The 27,110-nt window shown below is 45.8% G+C and overlaps 1 protein-coding gene across 1 annotated transcript in view; it reads right to left on the bottom strand.

Annotated features, from left to right (window-relative positions):
- Positions 1–27,110, bottom strand: part of LOC142302011 (hepatic lectin-like) — an 82,471-nt gene that overhangs the window by 9,194 nt on the left and 46,167 nt on the right. Inside the window, exons 4-6 of the mRNA XM_075343085.1 lie at positions 21,601–21,648; positions 15,089–15,231; positions 11,877–11,998 (exon numbers count right to left, since the gene is read on the bottom strand). Coding sequence (XP_075199200.1) covers positions 11,877–11,998; positions 15,089–15,231; positions 21,601–21,648 — 313 coding nt within the window. The remainder of the gene's footprint in view (positions 1–11,876; positions 11,999–15,088; positions 15,232–21,600; positions 21,649–27,110) is intronic.

Raw genomic sequence — 27,110 nt, 5'->3', positions numbered from 1 at the left:
CACCACCTTTGAACAAGAAACATAAGATAAACCGTCAAGTCTGGGCCATGAAATATCTTAAGACTGATTTTTCAAAGGTTTTATGGACTGATGAAATGAGAGTGACTCTTGATGGGCCAGATGGATGGGCCAGAGGCTGGATCAGTAAAGGGCAGAGAGCTCCACTCCGACTCAGACGGCAGCAAGGTGGAGGTGGGGTACTGGTATGGGCTGGTATCATCAAAGATCAACTTGTGGGACCTTTTCGGTCATTTAAGGATGGAGTGAAGCTCAACTCCTAGACCTACTGCCAGTTTCTGGAAGACTACTTCAAGCAGTGGTACAGGAAGAAGTTGGTATCGTTCAAGAAAAACATGATTTTCATGCAGGACAATGCTCCATCACATGCATCCAACTACTCCACAGCGTGGCTGGCCAGTAAAGGTCTGAAGGAAGAAAAAATAATGACATGGCCCCCTTGTTCACCTGATCTGAACCCTATAAAGAACATGAGGTCCCTCATAAAATGTGAGATCTACAGGGAGGGAAAACAGTACACCTCTCAAAACAGTGTCTGGGAGGCTGTGGTGGCTGTTGGTTTTTATTAAGTTGCCTAATAATTCTGCACAGTAATTTTTACCTGCACAAACAGATATCCTCCTAAGATAGCCAAAGCTAAAAAAAAAACCACCCCGACTTCCAAAATATTAAGCTTTGATATTTATGAGTCTTGTGGGTTGATTGAGATCATAGTTGTTGATCAATAAAAAAAATCCTCTAAAATACAATTTGGCTAATAATTCTACACATGGTGTAGATGCCAAATAGAGTCAAAAGTGTCTCCATCTTTCTCATTAGAGTGAGTGGTTCCATTGGGAGTCTCTTCTGAATCATATTTTTGGGGGATTTACCTCAAAACCCAAATGTAAGTGCTCAGTGCAGAACATAAGAATGTGATCCCAGCCTTATACTGAAAATGTTCTGTACCCCAAAATAAAAGCCCTAATTTGTGCCTTCACAAACCCAGCCCCCACTAAGGTTTGGCAAATGTCATTGAAAATATAGGGGGCTCCCACATTACTGGTAGAACAAATACTCTGGAAAAGCCACAACTCCTACCTCCAAATGGGGAGAGCGTGCTTTACTATTTACATTGTGTTTCCAGATGCACAAGTGGGGAACACTGAATGGGGGCACTACAATATATGGGGGCACAATGTATGGGTAAAAAACGGGCATATTTGTAATTTTTCAGAAAAAGAGAACGGCGTGGATGCTACAAAATAGTCACTGCAACTGTAGATTAATTCATTGAAAGGTCCAATTTCTACAATGGGGTCATTTTGTTTAGTTTTTCTTGCTCATCTAGTACGCACTGCAAATGTCACCCACAAACTATTCTAGTAAAATCTGTGCTGCAAAAGCCAAATAAGCTTTCTGATGACATCATTGCATTCTAGAGAAATTGCTCAGTAAATTGTGGGGACTAGTTTCACTTTTTAACGCTTGTGTAAAGGTGGCTTTACACGCTACGCTACGTTCAAAATCGCTAATCGGTGACATGCCCCCCTCTTCCCAAATATGGTTCCTGCTGCAGTAACGATGTTGTTCCCCGTTCCTGCGGCAGCACACGTCGCTACGTGTGACACCACAGGAACGAGAAACCTCTCCTTACCTGCGTCCTACCAGCAATGAGGAAGGAAGCAGGTGGGCGGGATGTTTGTCCCGCTCATCTCTGCCCCTCCGCTTTGATTGGGCGGCCGCTTAGTGACGGCGCTGTGACGCTGAACGAACCGCCCCCTTAGAAAGGAGGCAGTTCGCCGGTCATAGCGATGTCGCAGAGCAGGTATGTGCGTGTGACGCTGTCGTGGCGATAATGTTAGCTTCGGCATCAATCACCACATATCGGCCGTATGATGGGGGCGGGTGCTATCACACTCCACATCGCTAGCATCGGCTAGCGATGTCGCAGCGTGTAAAGCGGCCTTAAGTGATAAATTTACAGCTAATAAAAAAATTACATTATTACCCCTAAAATGTTATATTTCCACCTCCTAGGGTTCTAAAATTCTGTGAGGCTCTTGTGAGTTCCAAATACTCACTACACCACTAGATGAATTGTTTACACAGTGATATTTCCAATATAGGGACCCTTGTGGGGTTTCAGATGATTTGGCACCTCAGGGGCTCGGCTAATGGAGGCCATAATCTATTCAAATGGAATTCGCATTCTTAATACCAAGTTGCGCCCCTTCCCTTTCGATCCCTGCCGTGGACTTGAAGGATTGTATGGTCGCGGGGCCATGGGGGCTCCACACTCCTTTGCCAAAGAGTCAGTGTCTGTGTGCCTTCAGGTGGGATGTGCAACGCTTACTATTTTCTTCACCCCGCAGCCGCTCCGCATCATAGGCACAGCAGACAAACATGTGACACCAGAATACTCTTGGCAAACCAAAACTCGAACAGTTTATTCTTTCCACAATATGAAAGACATGGACTCACTTCTGATGATTCTGTGCTTACTGTTTCTTTGGGATAAACTTACTTGACCTATCCCCCTATCTTAGAACTAGTACGCAAAATGCCTGTGCCTCCTTTTCCCTGTCTACTTCTGGGCCCTGACGGCTGTCTAGTTGTGTGACTCCCCTGAGCCCTCCGGGGGTCAGCCGTAGGCTCCGTACCTTTAAGATCTTACCTCAGGGTTTCCTGACTGGCTCCTGACACTTATTTACTCCTCAAACCCTTTTTCCAAACTCTCTCTCACCAGGCCTGTCACTCCAACCAACCCACTGACCATCTGTCACTCCTTCCCTATCTTATATTACTGTTGCTCCTACCCAACCACCACTTGGTCCCATCTCTGCCGCAAAGGGAACCCGCACTTCACTAGCAGCAGTGTCATCTTACCAAATACATTTAACAGCATACTCAGAACCTAAAAAAACAGAGAAATGACAAACAAGATAAAACAGTAGGGAGTTGGGGGGGGGGCGATCACCTCCTACATGACTCCACACTTGAATGTGGTCGTCCCATTCATTAAAACTGATAAAACATCAAGCTAGTACCATTGCCATACATATTTTCATCATTCTTATGGCCTGAGGACCAGAGTACACTTCACTTATGTGCTAAACGGACATGGGTAAAACTCTTTTTAAACAAGTCGCCCATAGGCAACAGTCCTTTTCGCTGCCATCGGCAGTATCGTCCATACACCTGCCCTTTTTAGCAAGGCATATGACAGTCCCGAACCCCTTTCTCAGGGGCCACTAGTTAATTCCTCATCCTCCCTTTTTTGCGGATGCAAGTTCCTGATGTACACTGCCATGGGGCACTGAGTGAGGGTAGAGTTACATGGGGCAAAGTCATTGGGGGTGATGCCCTCACCCCCAATAACTTTGCTCCATGTAACTATCCTTTGTCTTTGGGACAAAGAGAAAATGTCCTTAGGGCAAGGACGTAGGTGACAGCGGGTTTATAACCTGCCCAAAAGTTCCGTATTCCAGCAGAGGGGAGCACAATGTGCACAAAACAACTGGAGTGGGAAAAGAAACTCAAAACTGGCCGCTCTGTGCCTTCTTTGAGGACCAGGTCTCCTGACCTGCCCCTCTCATGGAGAACAGAACAGTTTTGTGCATTGGGTTCAATAAGCATTTAGGATCAGCACTTCATTGTGCCACACACTTGCGGTTGTCCTTGCCCAGTGCTCATGCCCAGCAAAAAAAATGCGTCATACCTCGTCCTCATACGTGAATCGGCTCATAGGACGTGTACCATGTACAGTAGGTATCTTATGAGTTTTCTAATTTCAGATATGCCACCCGGAGTCCGTCCGAGAAGGGGCAGTCGGCCCAGAGCAGATACCTTCAAACCCCATTGAAAATAATGGCAGGCAAATACAAACACATAAAAACACATTATACATATACACATACAGTTAATAAACATTAAAAGTTAAAAGTTTATCAGCAATTTCTAATTTTTTCAACAACATTTACAAAACTAAATAATGGAAACCCCCCACAAGTGTACACTTTTTGGAAACTACAGCAATCAAGGAATTTATTTAAAGATGTGGAAAGCACCTTCAATTCATAAGTGATTCATATAATTTTATAATATTGAGCTGTGAAAACAAAAAATATATATTTTTTTCCCACAAAAATGTTGCTTTAACCTAACATTTTTCATTCTCACAAGGGTAACAGGAGAGAATGGATCATACAATTTGTTGTGCAATTTCTTTATGAGTAGTCCTTTATCCCATTTGTGGTCGAAAACTATTTTCAAAGCGCAGTGCAAAGTGAAGGAAAAAAGCGCCATACTGGAGTACAGATTTTGCTGGAATGGTTTGGGGGACCACGTCACATTTACTGAGTCCCTAACATGTTAGACAAACAGAACCCCCAAAAGTGACCCTAATTTACAAAGTACAATCCTCAATTAATTCATCTAAGGCTGTAATGAGCATATCGGCAAGACAGAGGTATCACATAACTTTATACCATTGGGTGGTGAAGAAAAAATAATTACAGTTTTACTTTTAAAATGTCTTTTAGCCCCAAGTTTTTAATTTAAATAAAGGCTAATAGGAAAAAATTGACAATACAGTTTGTTGTGCAATTTCTCCTGAGCGCCCCAATACCCTATATGTAATCAGGGACTGCTTTTCAGGCACAGTGCAAAGCTCAGAAGGGAAGAAGCATCATATTATAGTGCAGATTTTGCTCTTATGTTATGTTTGTTGGTGCAATGTCACATAGGCAGAACCCCTGTGGTGCTAGAAAAGCAGAATCCCCCATAAGTGGCCCCATTTTTTTAAAAATACACCTCTTCATGAATTCATCTTGGGGTGCATTGATCATATTGATACCACAGTTGTGTCACAGAAAAAATAATTACATTTTTACCACAAACCTTTTCTTATAGCCCCAGATTTTACATTTTCACATGGTTAAATGGATAAAAATGGCATCAAAATTTGTCACACAATTTCTGCTGAATGTAACAGTACCCCATATGTAGTTATACAGTGCTGCTTAGACACACTGTGAGATTCAGGAGGGAAGGAGCGCTTTTTGACTCTTGGAGCACAAGTTTTAATAGAATAGTTTTCAATCTCCATATGCACAATATGGAGAAGAGCAGAATCCCCACAAGTGAACTAATTTTGTAAATTACACCTCTACGTGAATTTTTCTGCAGGTGTTGTGACAATATTGACTCCATGGATGTTTTCCAGAAACAAGCAGTAATGGATGTTGCTAAGTGAAAATTGCAAATTTGTTATTGTATTGCCCAGTACATTGTAATGTCCATTACATTGTGCCCATCTTGTACTTTTGCACCCTATAAATTAAGCAGGCTTTCCTCGCTACAGAAATGCCAAATTTGTGGACCTCAACTGTGGTTTAGGCAAGCTGAGAGGTTCAGTAGGAGGTGGACATTTTGAATTTGGGAGAGCAAATTTTGTTGGATTACTTTTGGGAGGAAAATCAAAATGTCCACCTCCTACTGAGCCTATCAGCTTGCCTAAACCACAGTTTCTTTTGGGAGTAAGCCATAGCTTTTGTGTTACCAGTAACATGAAAACCCAAGTTTCCATTGACAGATGATGGATCTGAGTGGAGACTTGGGTTTTTTTTGTGTGCGTGTATTAAGTTGATGCTTTTATTGGGAACATTTTACATACAATTTTGAATAACATTTATCCGGTGCTCCACGCTGAGCACTTACATTAGGGTTTCAATTTAAATATCCAAATGATGTGATTCAGATGACACCCCCAAGAGATCCACTCACTGTAATGAGGCAGCAGAGTTACTCTGAACACTACTGGCCTATGTTCATCGGTGTCCGTCTTTTCAGAACTGCACAAAACTGTGTCCGACCACACTTATATGCGTGCTTGAAAAGAGAGTCTAAAATGTCCACCTCTGCTGTCTTATAGTGAATGTTCCATGGAGGGCATTGTCTGAATCAGAGATTTACACGTAAGCCCCGATGTAAGCCCTCAGCGTAGAGTGCAGGATAAATGTTTGCTGCTCCCTACTATGATCTTTGGGAGAAAGAATAAATAAATCAACAGGACAAGACTTGGTTTTATTTTTTAAGCCAGTATAAGTGGTTAGGTGGCGTTATTCTTCAGGTCAGTATCATTACAGTGATACCAGATTAATATACTTTTATGTTTGGCTACTTTCACATACTAAAAAGGTTCTTTTTTACAAAAATAAGTTCTTGAATCACCATATTTTGAGAGCTATAAATTTTCTATATTCTGCCAACAGAGTAATGTGAAGGCTTGTTTATTGCTTAGCCAATTGACGTTTACATTGGTGCCATTTTCGGGCACATGTTTTTTGATCGCTTTCTATTCTGATTTTTGGAAAGCAGAATGAGCATGAAACAATAATTCAAGATTTATTAATTTTTTACACTGTTCAACGTGTGGTAAAAGTGCAGCGACAGTTTTATTCTTCAAGTCAGTATGATTAGAGCAATTCCACATTTATATATATTTAGTTTTTATGTTTTGCTGCTTTTACAGAAAATCAGTTTTATAGTAAAAAGAATTGTTTTTGCATCACTAGTCTGAGAGCTATTCCTTTTTAATTTTTTCACTGACAGCTGTATGATGGCTTGCTTTCTGTGGGACAATATGACATTTTCAGAGATGCCATTTTTATTTACATGTGAGTTTTTGATCACATTTTATTCAACTTTTTCTTCAGCAGTACAATGAAAAAGTATAGCATTTTGCTATATTTTTCAGCTATTTTTTTTACAGTGTTCACTAAAGGTGTTAAATAGTGTATGACAATTTAATACCAATTATGTGTACTTTTTTGTTTATTTTTTTTTACATAAATATATATATATTTATTGGTAAAATATTTTTCATTTTTTTGTTCTTTATCTTGAGATTTTGTTTATATGCTTACAATTTGTTCCATTTTTCCCTATATGGAACATTAACTTTTTTTAGTCTGATCAGTGGTATAATGCATTGTAATATATTATAACTGTCAGTGAGACATTTACTGAACGCCTTGTAGACCATGCTTCTGGCATGATCTAACAGGCACCATAGCTGGCAGACACAAAGTCATTTCTTTTTTCTCTGGTTGCCATGAAAATGATCGTCAGCCCGTGATTGCATCATGAGGGTGCCAATTAAGTGGGAGAGGAAGCACTTCGAGCCTCCTAAATGCTGCAATCACTATTGATTGCGACTTTCAAGCACAAGTATAATTGAAGCTCTGAATTCTGGCACATCTGTGTCAGTATGATATCAGCAGCGTGATCAGGTCATCTGATCACACTGTTGATCTCAATCTCCAGCACTTGCAGGGGCAAGATGAACGTTGGTATGGTAAGTGCTCCAATGGAGCTGAAGGAACCAAAGATTTATTGTAATGGGAGGGTATGGAATTTTTTATGCAGGAGAATGTTTTATGGTCACAATCTGTAAGCAAACAGTGTGGGGAGGGAATGGGTGTGGAAACACTATTAAGCAGGGAATAGGCATGGAAACAATATGAGGAGCAGGGGGGATGGTAGTAGACACTATGGGGAGGAGGTTGAGGTTCTTTGAGGAGATATTATGGGAGGTGTGGAATGTGTGAGGAAACAGTATGAGCAGTATGTGGGAAATTGTGGCAGAAACATTATCGGGAGGGGTAATGTATGAGGAGAAAATACATAGGGCGATCAGTGAAACATGTGAGAAGACAGTATGATGAACGGGGGGAATGTGTGAGGAAACAGAATGGGAAACAGAGTGAAATCTGTGAGAAGGCAGTATGGGAAGTGTGGAATGTATGAGGAGACAGTATGGAGAGTGAGGTTGTAAATACGTGAGGAGTCAGTATGGTGAGTGGGGGTAGGATGTGTAAATATGTAAGGATACAGTATGGTGGGAGAAAAGTGTGAGAAGACACAGAATAGAGGCTAGGTGCTGTGTGGTGGGGCAGCATGGAGGACAGTGTGAGGGCACAGCAAGGAGGGGACAATATGCTGAGGAGGGGGAGTGTGATGAGGGGAGACAGTATAGAGACTGGGCAGTATATTGGGTACACAGTGTGAAAAGACAGTGTGAGGTATGGGCCCAGTAAGCAAAAGAGGGCAGTGTATGGAGGGCATGTACCAAAAGAGGGGCAGTGTGGGTCATATTTTATGTAGGGAACACAGTAAGGGGCAATTATTTATCAAGGGCACAATGTACTGCAGATATTTTTATTTATGAGTATTATAAACATGGTGCTATTTTTAAGGGCACCATGTCATGATGCATTGCAGAAGACCGGAGAAGATGGAAGTCTGCAGAGACGATATTGTGTCCTGTTCCTATAGCTGTCTAGTAAGCTTGGCATTGCATCTATATCCTGTAAACTCAATTCTGCTAATTTTATTTTTGGATATACTCACAACAAAAAAGGGCAACCAGTCCAGTTAGCCCAGGCCAACAATTCTAATGCACAAAGAGGAGGAAGACAAACCTCTCAACATGATGGACACTTCACAGGTGCAAGGTAAATTGCACACTAGTGGCGCGCAGTAAGGGCGTGGTAATAGGTTGCTGGCTGGACACCATGCGCATACGAGTGTGCACAGCGCCCTATGCGCGCCACTAGTGTGCAATTTACCTTGCACCTGTGAAGTGCCCATCATGTTGAGAGGTTTGTCTGCATCCTGTTTGTGCATTAGATGTGTTGGCCTGGGCTAACTGGACTGGTTGCCCTTTATTGCTGTGAGTATATCCAATTTTGGGGGGATTTTTTCTCCTCTTTTTGTTGCTATTTTTAATTTTACAGTAATTTTGAATGAAAATGCTGAGGAGCAAAAAGTACAATAGGGTGTTATCCGGTGATAAAGGACAATAACGTGCAGGAAATTGCTCGCTTGATAAATCTGTATATCACACATCAAGGATAAAGCTTAAAATTGTCTGCTTCTGCAGTTCCACGGGTTGAATAAACATTGAAATGCCAGAAGAAAAACAGTAGGTGGGTTGTCTGCACTGCTGATAGAGATCCGAAAGAATCATCCAGGTTACAAAGTAGAATTCAAAATGCATAGATTATACAACCGGATCAAGTCTTCTTTTTATCCTGGACGATCTTCCAAATCTCCATCAGCAATGCAGATGACCCACATACACATTCTCTCCTGACTATTTATGTAATAAGCTCGGTTTTGTTCCTGTATCTTTGTAGTAGGTAGTAAGGCTCAGTTCTGTTCCCGTTTCTACGCAGGTAAAATATATCTTTGTACCGTGTTAGCCAGTAGAGATAAAAAAAAAATGTTTAAAAGAACTGAGAGTCCTCAGGGGTTTATACGTTTCAATAGCTAACTGAAAAGATGGTAATAATAGCAGCTTTCGAGACTACTCAGGTCTATCCATCAGGCTCAGTATAATACAAAATCTGAAGAGTCACATATTTATACACAACAGGACATAGAATGGAGCAGTAAATAAGATAAGTGACGTGAAGCAGAACTATCAGTATGGGAAGGTTACAAGCAGTTGTGGCAGTAAATATTGCAGCAGTTCATAGATCAGGAGTGTGAAAGTTTTATTGTCCTCTGATTAGGGTCGGGTCCAGAGTTGTGATGCCCCCCGGATGCTCTGAAGAGCACATTTCTTAATTGATGTAAAAAAACCATAAATCCATGTGACACATTCATTCCTGCTCTGAATCTGTCAAAGGTAGGTCATCATAAGTTTGTATTCACAGACTCTCCTTTCTGTCCGGGATTTGAAGTTTCCTTTCAATACCAGAAATTTCATGTCCATGATGCTATGGTCTGGGTTACATGGGCCAAACATTTTTGTAACCCAGACCATAGCATCATGGACATGAAATTGCTGATATTGAAAGGAAACTTCAAATTCCAGAGAGACAGGAGAGTCTGGGAATAAAAACTTATGATGACCTTTGACACATTCAGAGCTGGAATGAATGTGTTACATGGATTTATTTCTTTTTACATAAATTAAAAAAAAGTGCTCCTCAGACCATCTGGGGGTATCACAACTCTGGACCAGACCTCAATCAGAGGTCAATAAAACTTTCACACTCCTGTTTGTCTCTTTCCCATACTGATAGTTCTTCACATAACTCTTCAGATTTTGTGTTATACCATGCCTGATGAAGAGACCTGAGTAGTCTTGAAAGCTTGCTATTTATTACCATCTTTTCAGTTAGCCATTAAAAAGGTATTAACCACTGAGGACTCTCAGTTCTTTTAAACAATTTTGTTTCTATGCAGTAATCTTAGTTGTTCCTGTGTCTATGCAGTAATGTTGGTTGTTTCTGTTTTTGTAGTAAGCTTGGTTCTGTTCTTGTATTTATGTAGTTAGCTTGGTTCAATTACTGTATCTACTGTGATAACACGCTCGAGGACAGCCTTTGCTGGGATCAAAGGGCACGTAGGTTCGGTATTCAGCTCAGGTGGCGGTCAGATAGGAGCGCTAGGAAGCAGGAGGACTAGGTCCCTAGTCCTCCTGCTTCCTAGCGCTCCTATCTGACCGCTAACCCGATATCTTCACTTGCATTATCCCCTTGAGGGATCAACATCAGGAGCAGCTCTGGGAGCGGAGAGTCTCACACAATACTCACCGGGATTGTTCTGGCTGCTTAGGACCTGCAGTGACGTACTTCCGGTTACTCACGATCACGTGCCCAACCCGGAAGGATTCGTCCCACATTGTTCCTCAGGATCTTCAGACAGCTCCAGGCTCCAGCAGGACCCTATGGATTCTTCACCGCAATAACCGGGGTTGTGCAAGGGTACACAACCTCTTGAGGTGAGCATTCTCCAGGCATTATCTTAATCCCCCCTAGCACACCACCGGGTGCTACTCAGTGCATCTCCTCTTCTCCTTTTGCGGTATTCAGCTCAGGCAGACAGTCGAATTCTAGGTGTAACTGACGCTTGGTCAGTTTTATTGCAGTGAAGCACAAACAAAAAACACCACCAACAAAATAAATCCTTGCCTGTCCGACACTAACTATACAGAATGATATCCTAACTACAGACTGGAGAGCTTCTCCCTTCCAGCTAAACCATACAAACATTGAGCACTGCTCCCACTCACAAGTGTCTCCTACAGAGACAGGCTTTCTGTGTTCCCAGATGGAGACCCTCTCCCAACTTCCCAGCCTCCTTTTACATCAGTCCTTCACCTCCCATTAATCCATCAGTAGGCAGGTTATCCTGACCAGGCTAAAGGCCCAGTCACACACAACGACTTAACAGCGATCCCGGCAATGATACGACCTGATAAGGATCGCTGGTAAGTCGCTGGGAGGTCGCTGATGAGATGTCAAACAGTCAGACCTTACCAACGATGCAGCGACCTGTATAACGATCTCGTCAGTCATTGGTACCCTGTCACACAGCGTCAAACACAGCGATGTGTCCTGCCCAGCCTTTGAAGAAAATGGTCCAGATCATTTGGCAACGACTAGCGATCTCACAGCAGGGGCCTGATCGCTGGTAGGTGTCACAGAAACTGTGACTCAGCAACAATCTCGTTAGCGATCTCGTTGTGTGTGACAGGGCCTTAAGTCACATAGGACCTTTACCGGGGCGATATATACATGCCCTCATCCAATAATCCCACATGAGTCTCACACTATGTAGTATTTTCAAAGCCTGTTACATCCCCTGTTTTAAGGCACGGGCCAAAGATAACCAGGCTAAAGATGAGCTGCCACAGACCCACATGTGGCCACTACTTTGTCATTGCCCCAATTCAAAATATGCTAGCCAGCCTCTGCATAGGATGAAATCCATAATGTAATACATGTAGATGTTGCTACAAATTCTCAACAAAATCTGGAATAGAATTTGCAATAACCCTTCATTTTTTGGGGGAATCTTACTGATAAGAAGTTTGATAATCTGTTCCATCAATCCACATCCACTTTTCTTCTTCATCCATATCATGGAGTCCAATCCAATACCTTTTGGATATTGATGCTTCAGAAAAAGTTGAAAGAAAGAGCTGAAAACAAAAAAGAAATTATTAGAGACAAAGTAAATTCAAGCTCCAGACCACTAAGATTTGTGCAAACAGACATTTTTTGAGATGGTAAAAACAACAAGTTTTTCAAGCAGAAACTGCTTCAGAAAGCAATCCGTAAAGACTTTTGCAGCAGGTTCCTCCAGCAGTTTTGCACTATTTTGAAAGAGGTTTTTTCCTGGAGCATTTTATGTAGCTTTCTGATTGGAATGTGCATAGTTGTGGAGCAGATTCCATCAGGAGCCAATTCAGAGAAGTGACCTGCTGTTTGTTTTCTCCCACCATATATTTTTTTCAAAACATGAAGCTTAAAGGGAACCAATCACCAGGATGTTCGTATATAACCTAAAGCCAGTGCTATACTGGCACTATCAGGATGATACTCTACAGATCTTTAGTGGTCAGCTTGATTATATAGGTTTTGAAATCCAAGAAAGTAAAGTTTATAAAATCAGCAGTTTCTTGAGTGACAGCAGCTGAGGATGAGATAATATCTGGAGAGTATGCTGAGGTATCCCCTCCCCCTGTTAGAATTAGCATAAGTATTATACAATAAACCTAGCAGGACCTGTGGTGAGGTCATACCCATGTGACTTGAAGGGGCGGGGCCTCAACCAACACAAAAATGTTGCTTCCTGATATCAGCTTTGTTAGCTGGGGCCCCGCCCCTTCTGGTCACATGGGTATGACCTCACCACAGGTCTTGCTAGGTTGATTGTATAATACTTATGCTAATTCTAAAAGGGGGAAGGGATAACTATGAATACCCTCCAGATATTATCTGATCCTCAGCTGTTGTCACTCAACAAGCAGCTAATTTTATAAACTTTATTTTCTTGGATTTCAAAACCTATACATCCGAGCTGACCACTAAAGGTCTGTATAGACTCAGCCTGATAGTGCCAGTATAGCACTGGCTTTAGCTTATATAGGAAAATCCTGGTGATTGGTGCGCTTTAAGAAAATAAATGCACAAGCATGAACATATAATCAGCAAAATGGTTTTTACATTAGGACTGAATAAAAGTGTCTTTCGAGAATTTTTTGATTGATTATTCAGTCATTATTTAAAAATGACCTGCTTTAAAAGACTCCTCAAAAAACTCTGTGTGCACTTACCCTTAGCATGTTAGACCAACTATACTCTTTACACCATAATAAAACTCCAATACACTTTGCAATAGCTTTCATTACAATCTTTTTTTGTGAGTCCTTCAAAGTCCCAAACCCTTTTTGGAACTACTGTGGTTGCTGGCTAGAGAGGAGCGAACCTTTGGAAGTTTGGTTCAGCAGGCACAGTGGAACCATTTAAAAAGTTTGGCTTGAGACCCCAATTTGATCCAAACTTCAATGGAAGTTTGTAATTGGGCAGTTTGTGTCTCCTCCCACATGCAGCCAGCCATAAACAGAACACTTCCATGGTAGGGCGAGCGAGTTTTCCATATTTTTTTTTGTGTGCGCACACTATATCTGATCATGCTGTTTTTACCCAAGAGCAAGCCATTCATACGCTGTAAGCAGCTCGGACAGGGCTGAGCATTGCTCATACCTAAGCACAACGCTGCTCGCTTGAGTGGTTTGCACTCGAACGTCAAAACCAAACTTAGTTTTTTTGGAAGTTGGTTTCCGAACACGAACTCCGAACATTAAACCTCAGGTTCGGTTATCTCTATTGTTGGCAACACCATTATTAACCAAAGCCAAATATATGACTATAAAGGTATGGACAGACATTGTGGCGGTGGTAGTATAATATTGCAGTGTGACCAAAGGTACGACCACTTGTGGCAGGAAAACATCCAATTGATATTTATTGATAACATTCTGGAGCACTTATGATGTGTTGATTGCTTTTAATGCATTTTTGTTGGGAGAGGGGAGATCAAAAAAACTGGTTTTCTTAAATACATTTTGATACATGGGACTTTTACAATGCAGCAATGCAAAAATGTTTATTTTAATTTTAGATTGACAGCAGCATTTAAACGGTTAACAGCAGCTATTGGACTCAATTCCTAGCTGCTCCTGTTACAGGCATATACTGGATGTATAATACAGTCTACCAGGTTTGGTGTGGGTGCACATCAATGTAAGTACTGGAAAACCTCTTTGATTGCTAAGCAGCTATGTAAAATGGTAAGACTAAGGGCCCCATTGGGACAGAAATGTGTTACTTGTCTTGTATCAGTTTTTATTTTTAATCCACCTACCTTTATGCCTTTTTGCATTGAATAAAATTGAAAAAAAAAATTACGGACTTGTGCTGGTACTATTTCTACTTTGGATTGTCTATGGAGCTGCTCTGCACCGTGCACTTTATTAGGTAAGCTGAAATGCTTTTTTTATGTACTTTGGCTTTATATGCAACTAGCTGTAGTACCCGGGCGTTGCCCGGGATAGTAACTGTCTCTCTGTCTGTTTCCCCATCTGTCTCTGTCCCCGTCTGTCTCTTTCACAGTCTGTCTCTTTCCCCGTCTATCTCTTTCCCTGTCTGTCTCTTTCCCTGTCTGTCTGCCCCTTTCCCTGTCTGTCTCTTTCCCCATCTGTCTCTTTCCCTGTCTGTCTCTTTCCCCATCTTTGTCTGTCTGCCTCTGTCTGACTCTATCCCTGTCAGTCTCTCTCTCTCTCTATCTCTCTTTCTGTCTCTCTCTATCCGTCTCCCCACTGACATCTTATTACCTCACACATAAGCTTCTTATACTAACAATTTATTTTGTTCTTATAGCAACCAATCACAGCTGCTATTAATAACATAATAGCTCGCAGCTCCATTAACTTTAATGGAGGCAGGAGCTTTGGAGAGTAACTATAAAGCGCGGAGTTAAATTTTCCTGTCAAAACATAGTCTATGACGTTCCCTGGGTCACATGGGGCGTCTGTGCAAAATATCGTGATTGTAAATATGACGGTGCGGATTCCTTTAATGGACATATACACACACACACACACATATATACATATACTTAGCTTTATATATTAGATTTATGTCTTAAAAATTGTGGTCCATCAGTGAGCAAGATGGTTCGTCTATGCTATTCTTCGTAGTACCCCTACTAAATACCATGATCTCACCTGCTCCGAGCTGCTGGTGATTACGGCCAGGTCTGTCCCTTGTGTTATACAGGAACTCCTTATCTTTGACCACGAGGCTTTAAACTTTGTAAGGTAGTAGCAACTGTCTCCAAACTGCTTCCATCCCGGCTCACAAGTCTTTTCTGAAACAAAGATATAATTATGTGCTGGAGGATTTTGTATTGTCCTGGCAGTCAGTGGGATACTGTGAAAAATACAGGGAGAGATCCTTTGTTCATGAGTCTTATCTCTTATCCACTTAAGCAAGCATTGTTGACCTTAGGGAGATCAACATATCCACTGCGGAGACACCATCACGTGTTTCTCAACGCAGTGATTCTAGAGCATTGCCCCCTGGGAAGTATGCAAATAAGAAAGCCGCGGAGACACCATCACGTGTTTCTCAACGCTGGCAGGAAACTAGCCAGGTCTTTCACCGGGAAGGAACAACCACGGGAAGGGCAGTCTCCAGTCAAGGAGAGCACCTATACCAAACATGGTATCCATCCACAGACAGCCGTTTCGGGGTATTTGCCCCTCATCAGTGTGGAGTAGGAATCTGGCTAGTGGGGGCAATGCCTAGTATAAGACTACTTAAGCAAGCATTGTTGACCTTAGGGAGATCAACATATCCACTGCGGAGACACCATCACGTGTTTCTCAACGCAGTGATTCTAGAGCATTGCCCCCTGGGAAGTATGCAAATAAGAAAGCCGCGGAGACACCATCACGTGTTTCTCAACGCTGGCAGGAAACTAGCCAGGTCTTTCACCGGGAAGGAACAACCACGGGAAGGGCAGTCTCCAGTCAAGGAGACCACCTATACCAAACATGGTATCCATCCACAGACAGCCGTTTCGGGGTATTTGCCCCTCATCAGTGTGGAGTAGGAATCTGGCTAGTGGGGGCAATGCCTAGTATAAGACTACTTAAGCAAGCATTGTTGACCTTAGGGAGATCAACATATCCACTGCGGAGACACCATCACGTGTTTCTCAACGCAGTGATTCTAGAGCATTGCCCCCTGGGAAGTATGCAAATAAGAAAGCCGCGGAGACACCATCACGTGTTTCTCAACGCTGGCAGGAAACTAGCCAGGTCTTTCACCGGGAAGGAACAGCCACGGGAAGGGCAGTCTCCAGTCAAGGAGACCACCTATACCAAACATGGTATCCATCCACAGACAGCCGTTTCGGGGTATTTGCCCCTCATCAGTGTGGAGTAGGAATCTGGCTAGTGGGGGCAATGCCTAGTATAAGACTACTTAAGCAAGCATTGTTGACCTTAGGGAGATCAACATATCCACTGCGGAGACACCATCACGTGTTTCTCAACGCAGTGATTCTAGAGCATTGCCCCCTGGGAAGTATGCAAATAAGAAAGCCGCGGAGACACCATCACGTGTTTCTCAACGCTGGCAGGAAACTAGCCAGGTCTTTCACCGGGAAGGAACAACCACGGGAAGGGCAGTCTCCAGTCAAGGAGACCACCTATACCAAACATGGTATCCATCCACAGACAGCCGTTTCGGGGTATTTGCCCCTCATCAGTGTGGAGTAGGAATCTGGCTAGTGGGGGCAATGCCTAGTATAAGACTACTTAAGCAAGCATTGTTGACCTTAGGGAGATCAACATATCCACTGCGGAGACACCATCACGTGTTTCTCAACGCAGTGATTCTAGAGCATTGCCCCCTGGGAAGTATGCAAATAAGAAAGCCGCAGAGACACCATCACGTGTTTCTCAACGCTGGCAGGAAACTAGCCAGGTCTTTCACCGGGAAGGAACAACCACGGGAAGGGCAGTCTCCAGTCAAGGAGACCACCTACACCAAACATGGTATCCATCCACAGACAGCCGTTTCGGGGTATTTGCCCCTCATCAGTGTGGAGTAGGAATCTGGCTAGTGGGGGCAATGCCTAGTATAAGACTTCTTAAGCAAGCATTGTTGACCTTAGGGAGATCAACATATCCACTGCGGAGACACCATCACGTGTTTCTCAACGCAGTGATTCTAGAGCATTGCCCCCTGGGAAGTATGCAAATAAGAAAGCCGCGGAGACACCATCACGTGTTTCTCAACGCTGGCAGGAAACTAGCCAGGTCTTTCACCGGGAAGGAACAACCACGGGAAGGGCAGTCTCCAGTCAAGGAGACCACCTATACCAAACATGGTATCCATCCACAGACAGCCGTTTCGGGGTATTTGCCCCTCATCAGTGTGGAGTAGGAATCTGGCTAGTGGGGGCAATGCCTAGTATAAGACTACTTAAGCAAGCATTGTTGACCTTAGGGAGATCAACATATCCACTGCGGAGACACCATCACGTGTTTCTCAACGCAGTGATTCTAGAGCATTGCCCCCTGAGAAACACGTGATGGTGTCTCCGCGGCTTTCTTATTTGCATACTTCCCAGGGGGCAATGCTCTAGAATCACTGCGTTGAGAAACACGTGATGGTGTCTCCGCAGTGGATATGTTGATCTCCCTAAGGTCAACAATGCTTGCTTAAGTAGTCTTATACTAGGCATTGCCCCCACTAGCCAGATTCCTACTCCACACTGATGAGGGGCAAATACCCCGAAACGGCTGTCTGTGGATGGATACCATGTTTGGTATAGGTGGTCTCCTTGACTGGAGACTGCCCTTCCCGTGGTTGTTCCTTCCCGGTGAAAGACCTGGCTAGTTTCCTGCCAGCGTTGAGAAACACGTGATGGTGTCTCCGCGGCTTTCTTATTTGCATACTTCCCAGGGGGCAATGCTCTAGAATCACTGCGTTGAGAAACACGTGATGGTGTCTCTGCAGTGGATATGTTGATCTCCCTAAGGTCAACAATGCTTGCTATAGTAGTCTTATACTAGGCATTGCCCCCACTAGCCAGATTCCTACTCCACACTGATGAGGGGCAAATACCCCGAAACGGCTGTCTGTGGATGGATACCATGTTTGGTATAGGTGGTCTCCTTGACTGGAGACTGCCCTTCCCGTGGTTGTTCCTTCCCGGTGAAAGACCTGGCTAGTTTCCTGCCAGCGTTGAGAAACACGTGATGGTGTCTCCGCGGCTTTCTTATTTGCATACTTCCCAGGGGGCAATGCTCTAGAATCACTGCGTTGAGAAACACGTGATGGTGTCTCCGCAGTGGATATGTTGATCTCCCTAAGGTCAACAATGCTTGCTTAAGTAGTCTTATACTAGGCATTGCCCCCACTAGCCAGATTCCTACTCCACACTGATGAGGGGCAAATACCCCGAAACGGCTGTCTGTGGATGGATACCATGTTTGGTATAGGTGGTCTCCTTGACTGGAGACTGCCCTTCCTGTGGTTGTTCCTTCCCGGTGAAAGACCTGGCTAGTTTCCTGCCAGCGTTGAGAAACACGTGATGGTGTCTCCGCGGCTTTCTTATTTGCATACTTCCCAGGGGGCAATGCTCTAGAATCACTGCGTTGAGAAACACGTGATGGTGTCTCCGCAGTGGATATGTTGATCTCCCTAAGGTCAACAATGCTTGCTTAAGTAGTCTTATACTAGGCATTGCCCCCACTAGCCAGATTCCTACTCCACACTGATGAGGGGCAAATACCCCGAAACGGCTGTCTGTGGATGGATACCATGTTTGGTATAGGTGGTCTCCTTGACTGGAGACTGCCCTTCCCGTGGTTGTTCCTTCCCGGTGAAAGACCTGGCTAGTTTCCTGCCAGCGTTGAGAAACACGTGATGGTGTCTCCGCGGCTTTCTTATCTCTTATCCAGACTGGAGAGGAGGACCAAGAGCATCTCACAATCTTAACAAATTGTCCATAATTACACAGACCCATTGGGACTGATTCATCAAGACCGACGAAGTCCACAATTGTGCTGTGCCAGTCTTGCCAAAATGTAATGTGCTGAATTTAAAGTCAGGTGCACTCCGCCTAATGAATTTGGTGCCTCTAACTCAGAGGTCCCCAATCTTTTTGACCTTGAGAGCCACATTTAGCTATGAAAGAGGGTCTCGAACCACATTGAGCTCCCACCCTCCTCAAAGTAGTGACACCCAGAGCCCCCATTACAGTATAATGACAGCCAAAACTTTTCCACAGAAGTCACAATGAGGAAATATACCAAAATCAAGGGGTTCCTCACAAAAGTCACCATCTGGAGTTCTACTGTTCATAGTTGTTTTGTAGACCTGGTGCTAATGCACCAAGCTTGTAGACTGGCGCGAGTCACACAACACAAGCCCGTGAGCCACCTGTGGCTCCCAAGCTACAGGTTGGGGACCTCTGCTCTAAGTGGAGTGGGCCTCTATACGCTGCACGAGAAATGATACTCCAGTCAAAAACTGGAGTAGCATTTTTGGTGCATAAAGGGCTGTCATTTTTTATTAATCTGACAGGCAAGTGGGGGTCATAGACCACCCCAGCCCCTCCTCAGCTCCACCCATTTGGGCAGAGATGAGTCAAACTGGTGGAAAACAGCCAAATGTCACAAATTGTTGAAGCAACACCCCATTGAGCAAAAAACTTTGATTCGTCAAACAATTTACACCAGAAAACTAGCATTAAAGCTTTGGAAAGTTGCAAACCCCTACACTGTATCAGGCAGGGGAAATACAGCTACTTTGGCAGCGACATATGTCATGTGGCCAAAATTCACTAGGTGCTATTGCTACATCCCAGTACAATACAAGTGAATGGAGTTGCACTGCAACCCCAAAAGGACAAAGGCCAAGACAAGGTGTTTTGGATCCTTAGGCAGATGAAGCTGGTGGCCCCTTCCAATGATACCTCAGCCCAAAGTAAATGATTGGGTCAGAGACTAAGATAAGAGGATTCCAAAGACTCCCCCTCCCTCCCCAGGTAACAAGCTCTCCCTCAAGAAAAATAGTAGCAAAAGTAAACAAAGTTGTGTACTTTAGAGGTAAGGCTCAATAGGGAGTGTTTTGTTTTCAAAGGTAGATGTTAAATCATTCATTCTTTGCAGACCACTTACACAATGCCAGGAACAAACAGCGATATTTATCACTGGCATTCTATATGTTAAATATGAGAACCAAGGACATTCATGGAATATAATATAACTTAACTATTATTGGGGCCATTTGGTTTCAATTAAGACGTCCAGCATTTGGCTGATACCCTAATGGAAACTAAACAGACCATATTTTAGATAAAGGTTTACGTCTGATTGTTTTTACTTCCTTCATGAAAAAAATAAATGATGGGGGTTCTAGTGACATATTCATATACTAATGGTGGTTCTGGTGCTGTATTCATGTACTACTGGTGGCTCTGGTAATGTATTCATGCAGTGATAATGGTTCTGGTGCTATATTAATTAAGAAAACCATAATCAGTAAACCAATATGAAACAAAAATCATCATCAGTACATAACTAGAACACCAGAGCCATCAATAATACATACCAGAAAAATCATCAGTAAAAGTATAGGTCACTAGAAACCACCATCAGTACATGAATATGGCACCAGAACCACATCAGTAGATAAATGCATCACCAAAACCACCATCAGTACATTAATGGGCCACATTAATGTGCATTATAAGAAAATTAATACATCACCAAGCTTAGTATAGCAATCAATTGTAATGTCAAGTCAGGCCCATCTACATTCGAATTTCATGAAACTACAACTTCCATCATGTCTTTAACAATGGTAAGAAGATGCTGGGAGTTGTTGCTATCAGTCTGAAGACCATACTGGAACCACAGTATTGATGAGACGTAGTCAGTATTAACAAGTAAGCATTCATATCCAGGTAGCTTATAGAGGACAACTTCTTGAGTCATTTCCTTTCTTTTCATCTTCATCTTCTCCAGTCACCATGGTGACTCTTCACATCCACAACTCTTCACTGCAAATTCCCTCTTACTCGGTCTTCTGTAGCACACTCTGCATAAAAATATCTGTCCATATTATGACCTAAATAAGCCTCCTGTGGTATATGGCCTCCGCACTCTCTGCCTCTATGAGCTATAACCTCCTTCATTATCTGCTACTATCCGCTATAACCATCACACCATCCGCCCTTATGAACCATGGCCTATACCATAGCTAACCCCTTCCACTGTTTCCCCTTACATTCTCTGTATCTCCTCGCTGTCCCTCCATTTCACCCTGTCCCCTCTCCATATCTATTCTGTGCCCTCTTTTCACACTATGTCTTCATACTGCTCACTATGCTGTCTTATATAAACTGTACCTCCATCCTCACACTGTCCACCTAGATGGTACATTTTATGGGGACACTTTCGCAGCTGCTTTTTCAGGCAGATTGTTTTAGGTTTGACCAGTATCCCGACTCATAAGAGCCAGAGATAGTCATAGTGTGAGCACTTATAGGTGGCGACATAGAGTAAGTTATATTTCTTCTATAGGGCTAGTTTACATTTTTTTTCAAGGGGCACTGGCTGGGCCAACAAAGTGGATCTCTAAAAATCAGTACTTTCTTCTGTGAGTTTCACATTAAAACCTTCCAATATGTACCATAATTTGTTTGTTGACTTACTCTTTACTTCCAAGTGTAGATCATCAATGTTTGAAGAAAGGTTATGCACTGCAGGGAAAAAAAGGGGTTAGAATTTTAGCATGAAAAGCATTGAACGGTGTTTGGACATGTTTACTTAGGTACATTGAAAATATAGTACACTTACTATCATATACAATACAAAACACCTACATGATTGCTCATCAACACCCCTGCAAAATGCTAAAAAAAAATCAAAACACACTTTTGGGCATAGGTTTGCCAAGTCTCTCCTCTAGTGATGATGAGTGAGCACTACCATGCTTCAGTGCTCAGGACTCGTAACAGGCAGATGAATGTTCGGATGGGCGCTACTCGAGTACCCGATTAAAATGGAAGTCAATGGGGAACTAAAGCATATTACCAGAAGATTTCCCAGAAATATGCTTGAGGTCTCCATTGACTTCAATTATAATCATGTCTATCTGAGCGTTCAACTGCTCGCTACGAGTACCAAACACCTGAGAATAATAGTGCTGGCTCATCACTAGTTACGAGTACCGAGCAACTGAGCATGGTAATGCCCGCTCATCACTAGTTTCAAGTACCGAGCACACGTGCATGGTAGTGTCCGTGTGGCGCCCTGGACAAGCCAGGTCGTCACAGGTACTACACCAACACACCCCACACCCCGGTAAGGCACAATGAAGCCAAACACAAAATCCTTGTTGCCTTCCTCCAGGGGCTGATGTCCACACCAGGGGGTGGGCCAGGCGGTTGGTCCCGCCCACCGAGGAGTTCACAGTCCTAGAGGTGGGAAAAGAGAGCAGTTGAGTTTTGGAGAGGAAAGTGGTAGCAGAGGAGACTGACCGTGTCCGGGTGTGTGGCCCGGGCACTCAGCAAGGTTGGCAGACGGTGGTGACCATCTGCAGGAGAGGCTAATTGGAGCAAACCGTATGGACCGTGGACGGGCGGTGGCCCAGCGGTACCGGATCGGAGAGCAAAGAGAAGCCAGCACCATCCGGCAGGGCCTACGGACCCCGACCAGGCTAGGAGTCGCCGTAAAACCGGTTAAATCCGTTAGCGAAGGGAACCTCCGGGGTTTCCCAGCAGCCAAAACCCGATTGAAGGCAACAGCTCACACCGTAGAGGGAACACAGTCACCGCCAAGGCTACAGTTCCCAGGGCCAGAGCCTGCGGGCAAGAGGGGCTCCCTCAGCATCCATCCAAGCTGGGGAGCGGGTTACCGGTGGGAATCCATTGGAACCATAACACAACACAGGTGCAGGGAAAGGCAGTCACCACCAACTTGCCGGGAGGAGAACCACCGCAGCCGCCTGTGGGACCCGTCCATCCAGCCGTTTGTTTGACCAGAGACTCTGTGTGAATTACTGGCTGAGTGAGTACCACCGTGCCATGCAGCACAGCGCTGCCCCCGCGACCCTGCACCTCACCAGGCCCCGTAACCCGCCTGCATTCCCAAAACCCTCGCCGGGCCCCAGGACAACCAACCCCCCCTACCCACAGAGGGGAGAAAACAACATCCAAGCTGCTCCCTGTCATCGCTCCCGGGATCCCCGTCCAGAGCAGCGGTGGTGTCACAACCTCACCACAACCGTGGGTGGCGTCACGGACAATAAATCCCCAAGAGCATTCCCCTTTTCACTCATGGGCGGGGAGCGCCGCTCGAGTCCCCGGGATCCGGCCCACCGCTCGAGCCACCACCGAACAGCAGCAGCCGGACCCGAGCAATGGGTGAGCGCAGCGTCCCCTCCTCCGCCCGCGACAACTTGGCGTCACGAACAGGATCTTACCGCTCTGCCGTCTGATAGAGGTGCGCCTTGTGACCGCCGGAGGTGTCCGGCCGAAAATTTGGAGAAGCTGCCATTTTGGGCGCGAAAAATTCCCACTCGAGTGTCTCCTCGAGCAGTGGAGGCGCGAAAGCCAAAACCTTGCCCCTGTAGAGGAGGAGCTGGAAAAAGACTAAGGGGGACGGAAACAAGATGTCTGCGCCCGACGGAGCCGCTGGAGGAGCGGCGGTCGCAGCCGCAGCGGCACCTGTGGATGGGAATGGGCCTGCCCAGGTACCGGCCGCACTGGCGGGGGGCGCCGCGGTCCCAGCTCTCGCTCAGGTGATGCCGTTCTCCTTGCCCTACGTGCCCGGAGCTACCTGGCTACCGCAGTACGATGGGAAACCTGATGCGTTGCAGGTCTTCCGGAAGAAGCTTAGTCCGCTATTAGAACTATACCCCCTAACTGATAAGCAACGTACAGCGGTAGTGTTGGGACAGCTAACCGGCGCAGCTGAGCAGGAGGCGGAGACCTGGGCCGAGGGGGACCGGTCCTCTATAGCCACCATCTTTGAGAAGTTACAGACTGCCTTTGAGACCCGTACCGAAGCCGAGCTGCGCATGCAGTTTTATCAATGCCGGCAACGGCCTGCGGATAGCATTCGAGACTATGCCTTGCGGCTGCAAACAGCTCTCCACATCCTGAAGCGGGTAGACACCATCAACGATGTGGACAGCAATAAAATGCTAGTGGAGCAGTTTGTACAGGGGATGAGGTCCTCGGAGGACCGCAAGCAACTCCGGCTGTGGGCTATTAAGGCTCTGCAGCCTCCAGCATTGGAAGTCCTTGAGGCGGCCCCATGGCCCCATGGCCAGCTGAGACGGCTCCCGTCGTGGTGGCCCCTGCCCTTCCAACACCTCCGGTACCTGCAGCCCCAAGCGGAATGATGGAGGAACTGGCTGCCCAAGTCCGCCGCATGAATGGGGACCTCGCCAAGATCCTCGCCGCACTCCAGCCTTCGACCAGGTCCCAGCCCCCGGGGAAGCTGCAGCTTGCCGACCGCCCTGAGGACATCCCCTGGATGCAGCGGAGAAGGGCCAACGACTCACGGTATGGACCTCCGATTTGTTACAGGTGCAGCAGGCCCGGTCACTACTCCCGACGGTGTCCGTTAAACGAGCAACCCCTGGGGCCACGGGCCAGTCCTCAGGAGTCGAACCCAGTGGCCCCCCCAACTGGCGGGACCAGTACATCGGAGCTCGGCCCATAATCCCCCTGGCAATGGACGGCATCCCGCTGATGGCTCTCCTGGACACTGGATCGCAGGTAACAACAATACCATACACACTGTATCAGCGATATTGGGGAAAAGACGAACTAGCCCACCCAGATGGTAGTATGACCCTGATTGCCGCTGATGGACTCCCATTGACCCAAGTGGGGTATAAACAAGTGGCCATGACCGTGGGACGAGCTGAACTGCAACACCAGGGTTTGATTGTGATAATGAATGAACCCAGCGATCATAACCCGAAGGTAGTCTTAGGGACTAATGTGATGGAGCACTGTATGAGTGACGTGCTGACCCTATTGCAGCAGCTGGCCGCCACGGCGGCGGGGAGCCGACAGAGAGCTGTGCAGCGTGAGATCCGGGCCCTGATGTATCGCCAGCATGTGAACTCGACAGGAGGAGAGATTGAAGGAGTGAGAGTGATGGATGCGGCCCCTTTGATTGTTCCACCCAGGAGTGAGATGATGATCTGGTGTAGGGCAGCAGTGGGGCTCCAAGGACGGGATTACCCTGCCATGATAGAGCCCATACCCTCCGAACACTGGCCCACGGTAATGGCCGCCCGAGGGGTGGTAGATGTCAAGAAAGGGAGAGTGCCCGTACGAGTGCTGAACTGTGGGGAGGAAGAGGTTAGGCTTCCCCGGTACACTACCCTTGCTAAATTGCTCACTCTAGACCCCCATACCATCCATGAAGCCGTGCCCCCAATCACACTGCCTACTGCCGATTCCCATTCACCCATGGGAGAGTTAGACGAATAGTGTCGAGAGCTACACGTCGGCACTGACGACACCCCCACACACCACAAGGAAGGGGTATACCGGGTGGTACAGAAGTATGAGCTGGTTTTTAGCAAGCACCCTCTAGATTTTGGGCAGATTAAAGGGGTTCAACACCACATCCCTACCGGTACACACCCCCCTATTAAAGAGAGGTACAGGCCTATTCCCCCCGCACACTACCAGTGCGCCAAGGACATGTTGAGGAACATGAAGGAGGCAGGGGTTATTAGGGACAGCTGTAGTCCCTGGGCTGCCCCGTTGGTGCTGGTTAAGAAGAAGGATGGCACCATGCAAATGTGTGTGGATTACCGGAAGATTAACCAGATAACGCATAAGGATGCTTACCCTCTGCCCCGCATTGAAGAGTCCCTGGCCGCGCTGAGAACCGCTAACTACTTCTCCACCCTTGACCTCACCAGCGGGTACTGGCAGGTGGCCGTTGCACCAGAAGGCCGAGAGAAGACTGCCTTCGCCACTCCTATGGGACTCTGCGAGTTCAATAGCATGCCGTTTGGGCTGTGCAATGCCCCTGGAACCTTCCAACGGCTGATGGAGTGCTGTCTGGGGCATCTAAATTTTGAGACCGTCCTGCTGTACTTGGATGATGTGATTGTGTACTCACAGACGTATGAAGCCCACCTATAGCACCTAGCCGAGGTGTTCGCATCCCTTGCTAAATATGGGATGAAGTTGAAGCCCTCAAAGTGTCATCTGCTGAAACCCAGAGTGCAGTACCTAGGACATGTGGTTGGTGCGGAAGGTGTCGCCCCAGACCCCGAGAAGATCACCACCATCCAAGACTGGCCGAGACCGACCACGGTGAGGGAAGTGAGGCAGTTTCTAGGCTTGGTAGGATACTACCGTCGCTTCATTAAGGGGTACACGAAGATGGCTGCCCCCATGCAAGACCTCCTCGTGGGACAGACCAAGGGTGGTAGGCCCCTAGGAGCCCCATTGGTGTGGGAAGAAAAGCATAAGGAATCCTTCCACCAGCTGAGAGCGGCCCTGACCGGAGAGGAAATCCTGGCGTACGCTGACTACAGCCACCCATTCATCCTCTACACCGATGCCAGCAATGTGGGCTTGGGGGCTGTTCTATCCCAGGTCCAAGAAGGAAAGGAGAAGGTGATAGCTTATGCTAGCTGAAAACTCCGACCGACTGAGAGGAACCCTGAGAACTACAGCTCCTTCAAGCTTGAGCTCTTAGCATTGATGTGGGCTATCACCGAGCGGTTCCGCCATTACCTGGCAGCGGCCAAGTTCACCGCGTATACAGACAATAACCCACTGACCCATCTAGATACGGCTAAGCTGTGCGCGTTAGAACAGCGGTGGGTGGCCAGGTTAGCCAACTACGATTTCACCATCAAGTACCGGGCCGGCCGTACCAACATCAATGCTGATGCACTCTCCCGGATGTCCCACCTTGTCGGACGAGGGGCCAGAGGATGATGACCTCGAAGAGATCGAGTTGCCTGCATTTCACCGGCCGTTCACTGAGAAAGTGCACGTCCACCAACAACGGGTGAACCTGGACCCTCTGCCCCGACAGGAGTGGCAGGAGGCTCAGGACCAGGCACCTGCTGTCCGCCTGGTCAAGACCCTAGTGGAACAGGGTTCTGCTGCGATAGACCCTGCTGCCCCTGTCGAAGCCCAACGTCTGTGGCGAGAACGGACCCGGCTGTACC

This window comes from Anomaloglossus baeobatrachus, chromosome 4 (genome assembly GCF_048569485.1).
Source record: "Anomaloglossus baeobatrachus isolate aAnoBae1 chromosome 4, aAnoBae1.hap1, whole genome shotgun sequence".
NCBI lineage: Eukaryota > Metazoa > Chordata > Amphibia > Anura > Aromobatidae > Anomaloglossus > Anomaloglossus baeobatrachus.
The sequence above is the reverse complement of the archived record's forward strand: the minus strand, read 5'-3'. Positions and strand labels throughout refer to the sequence as shown.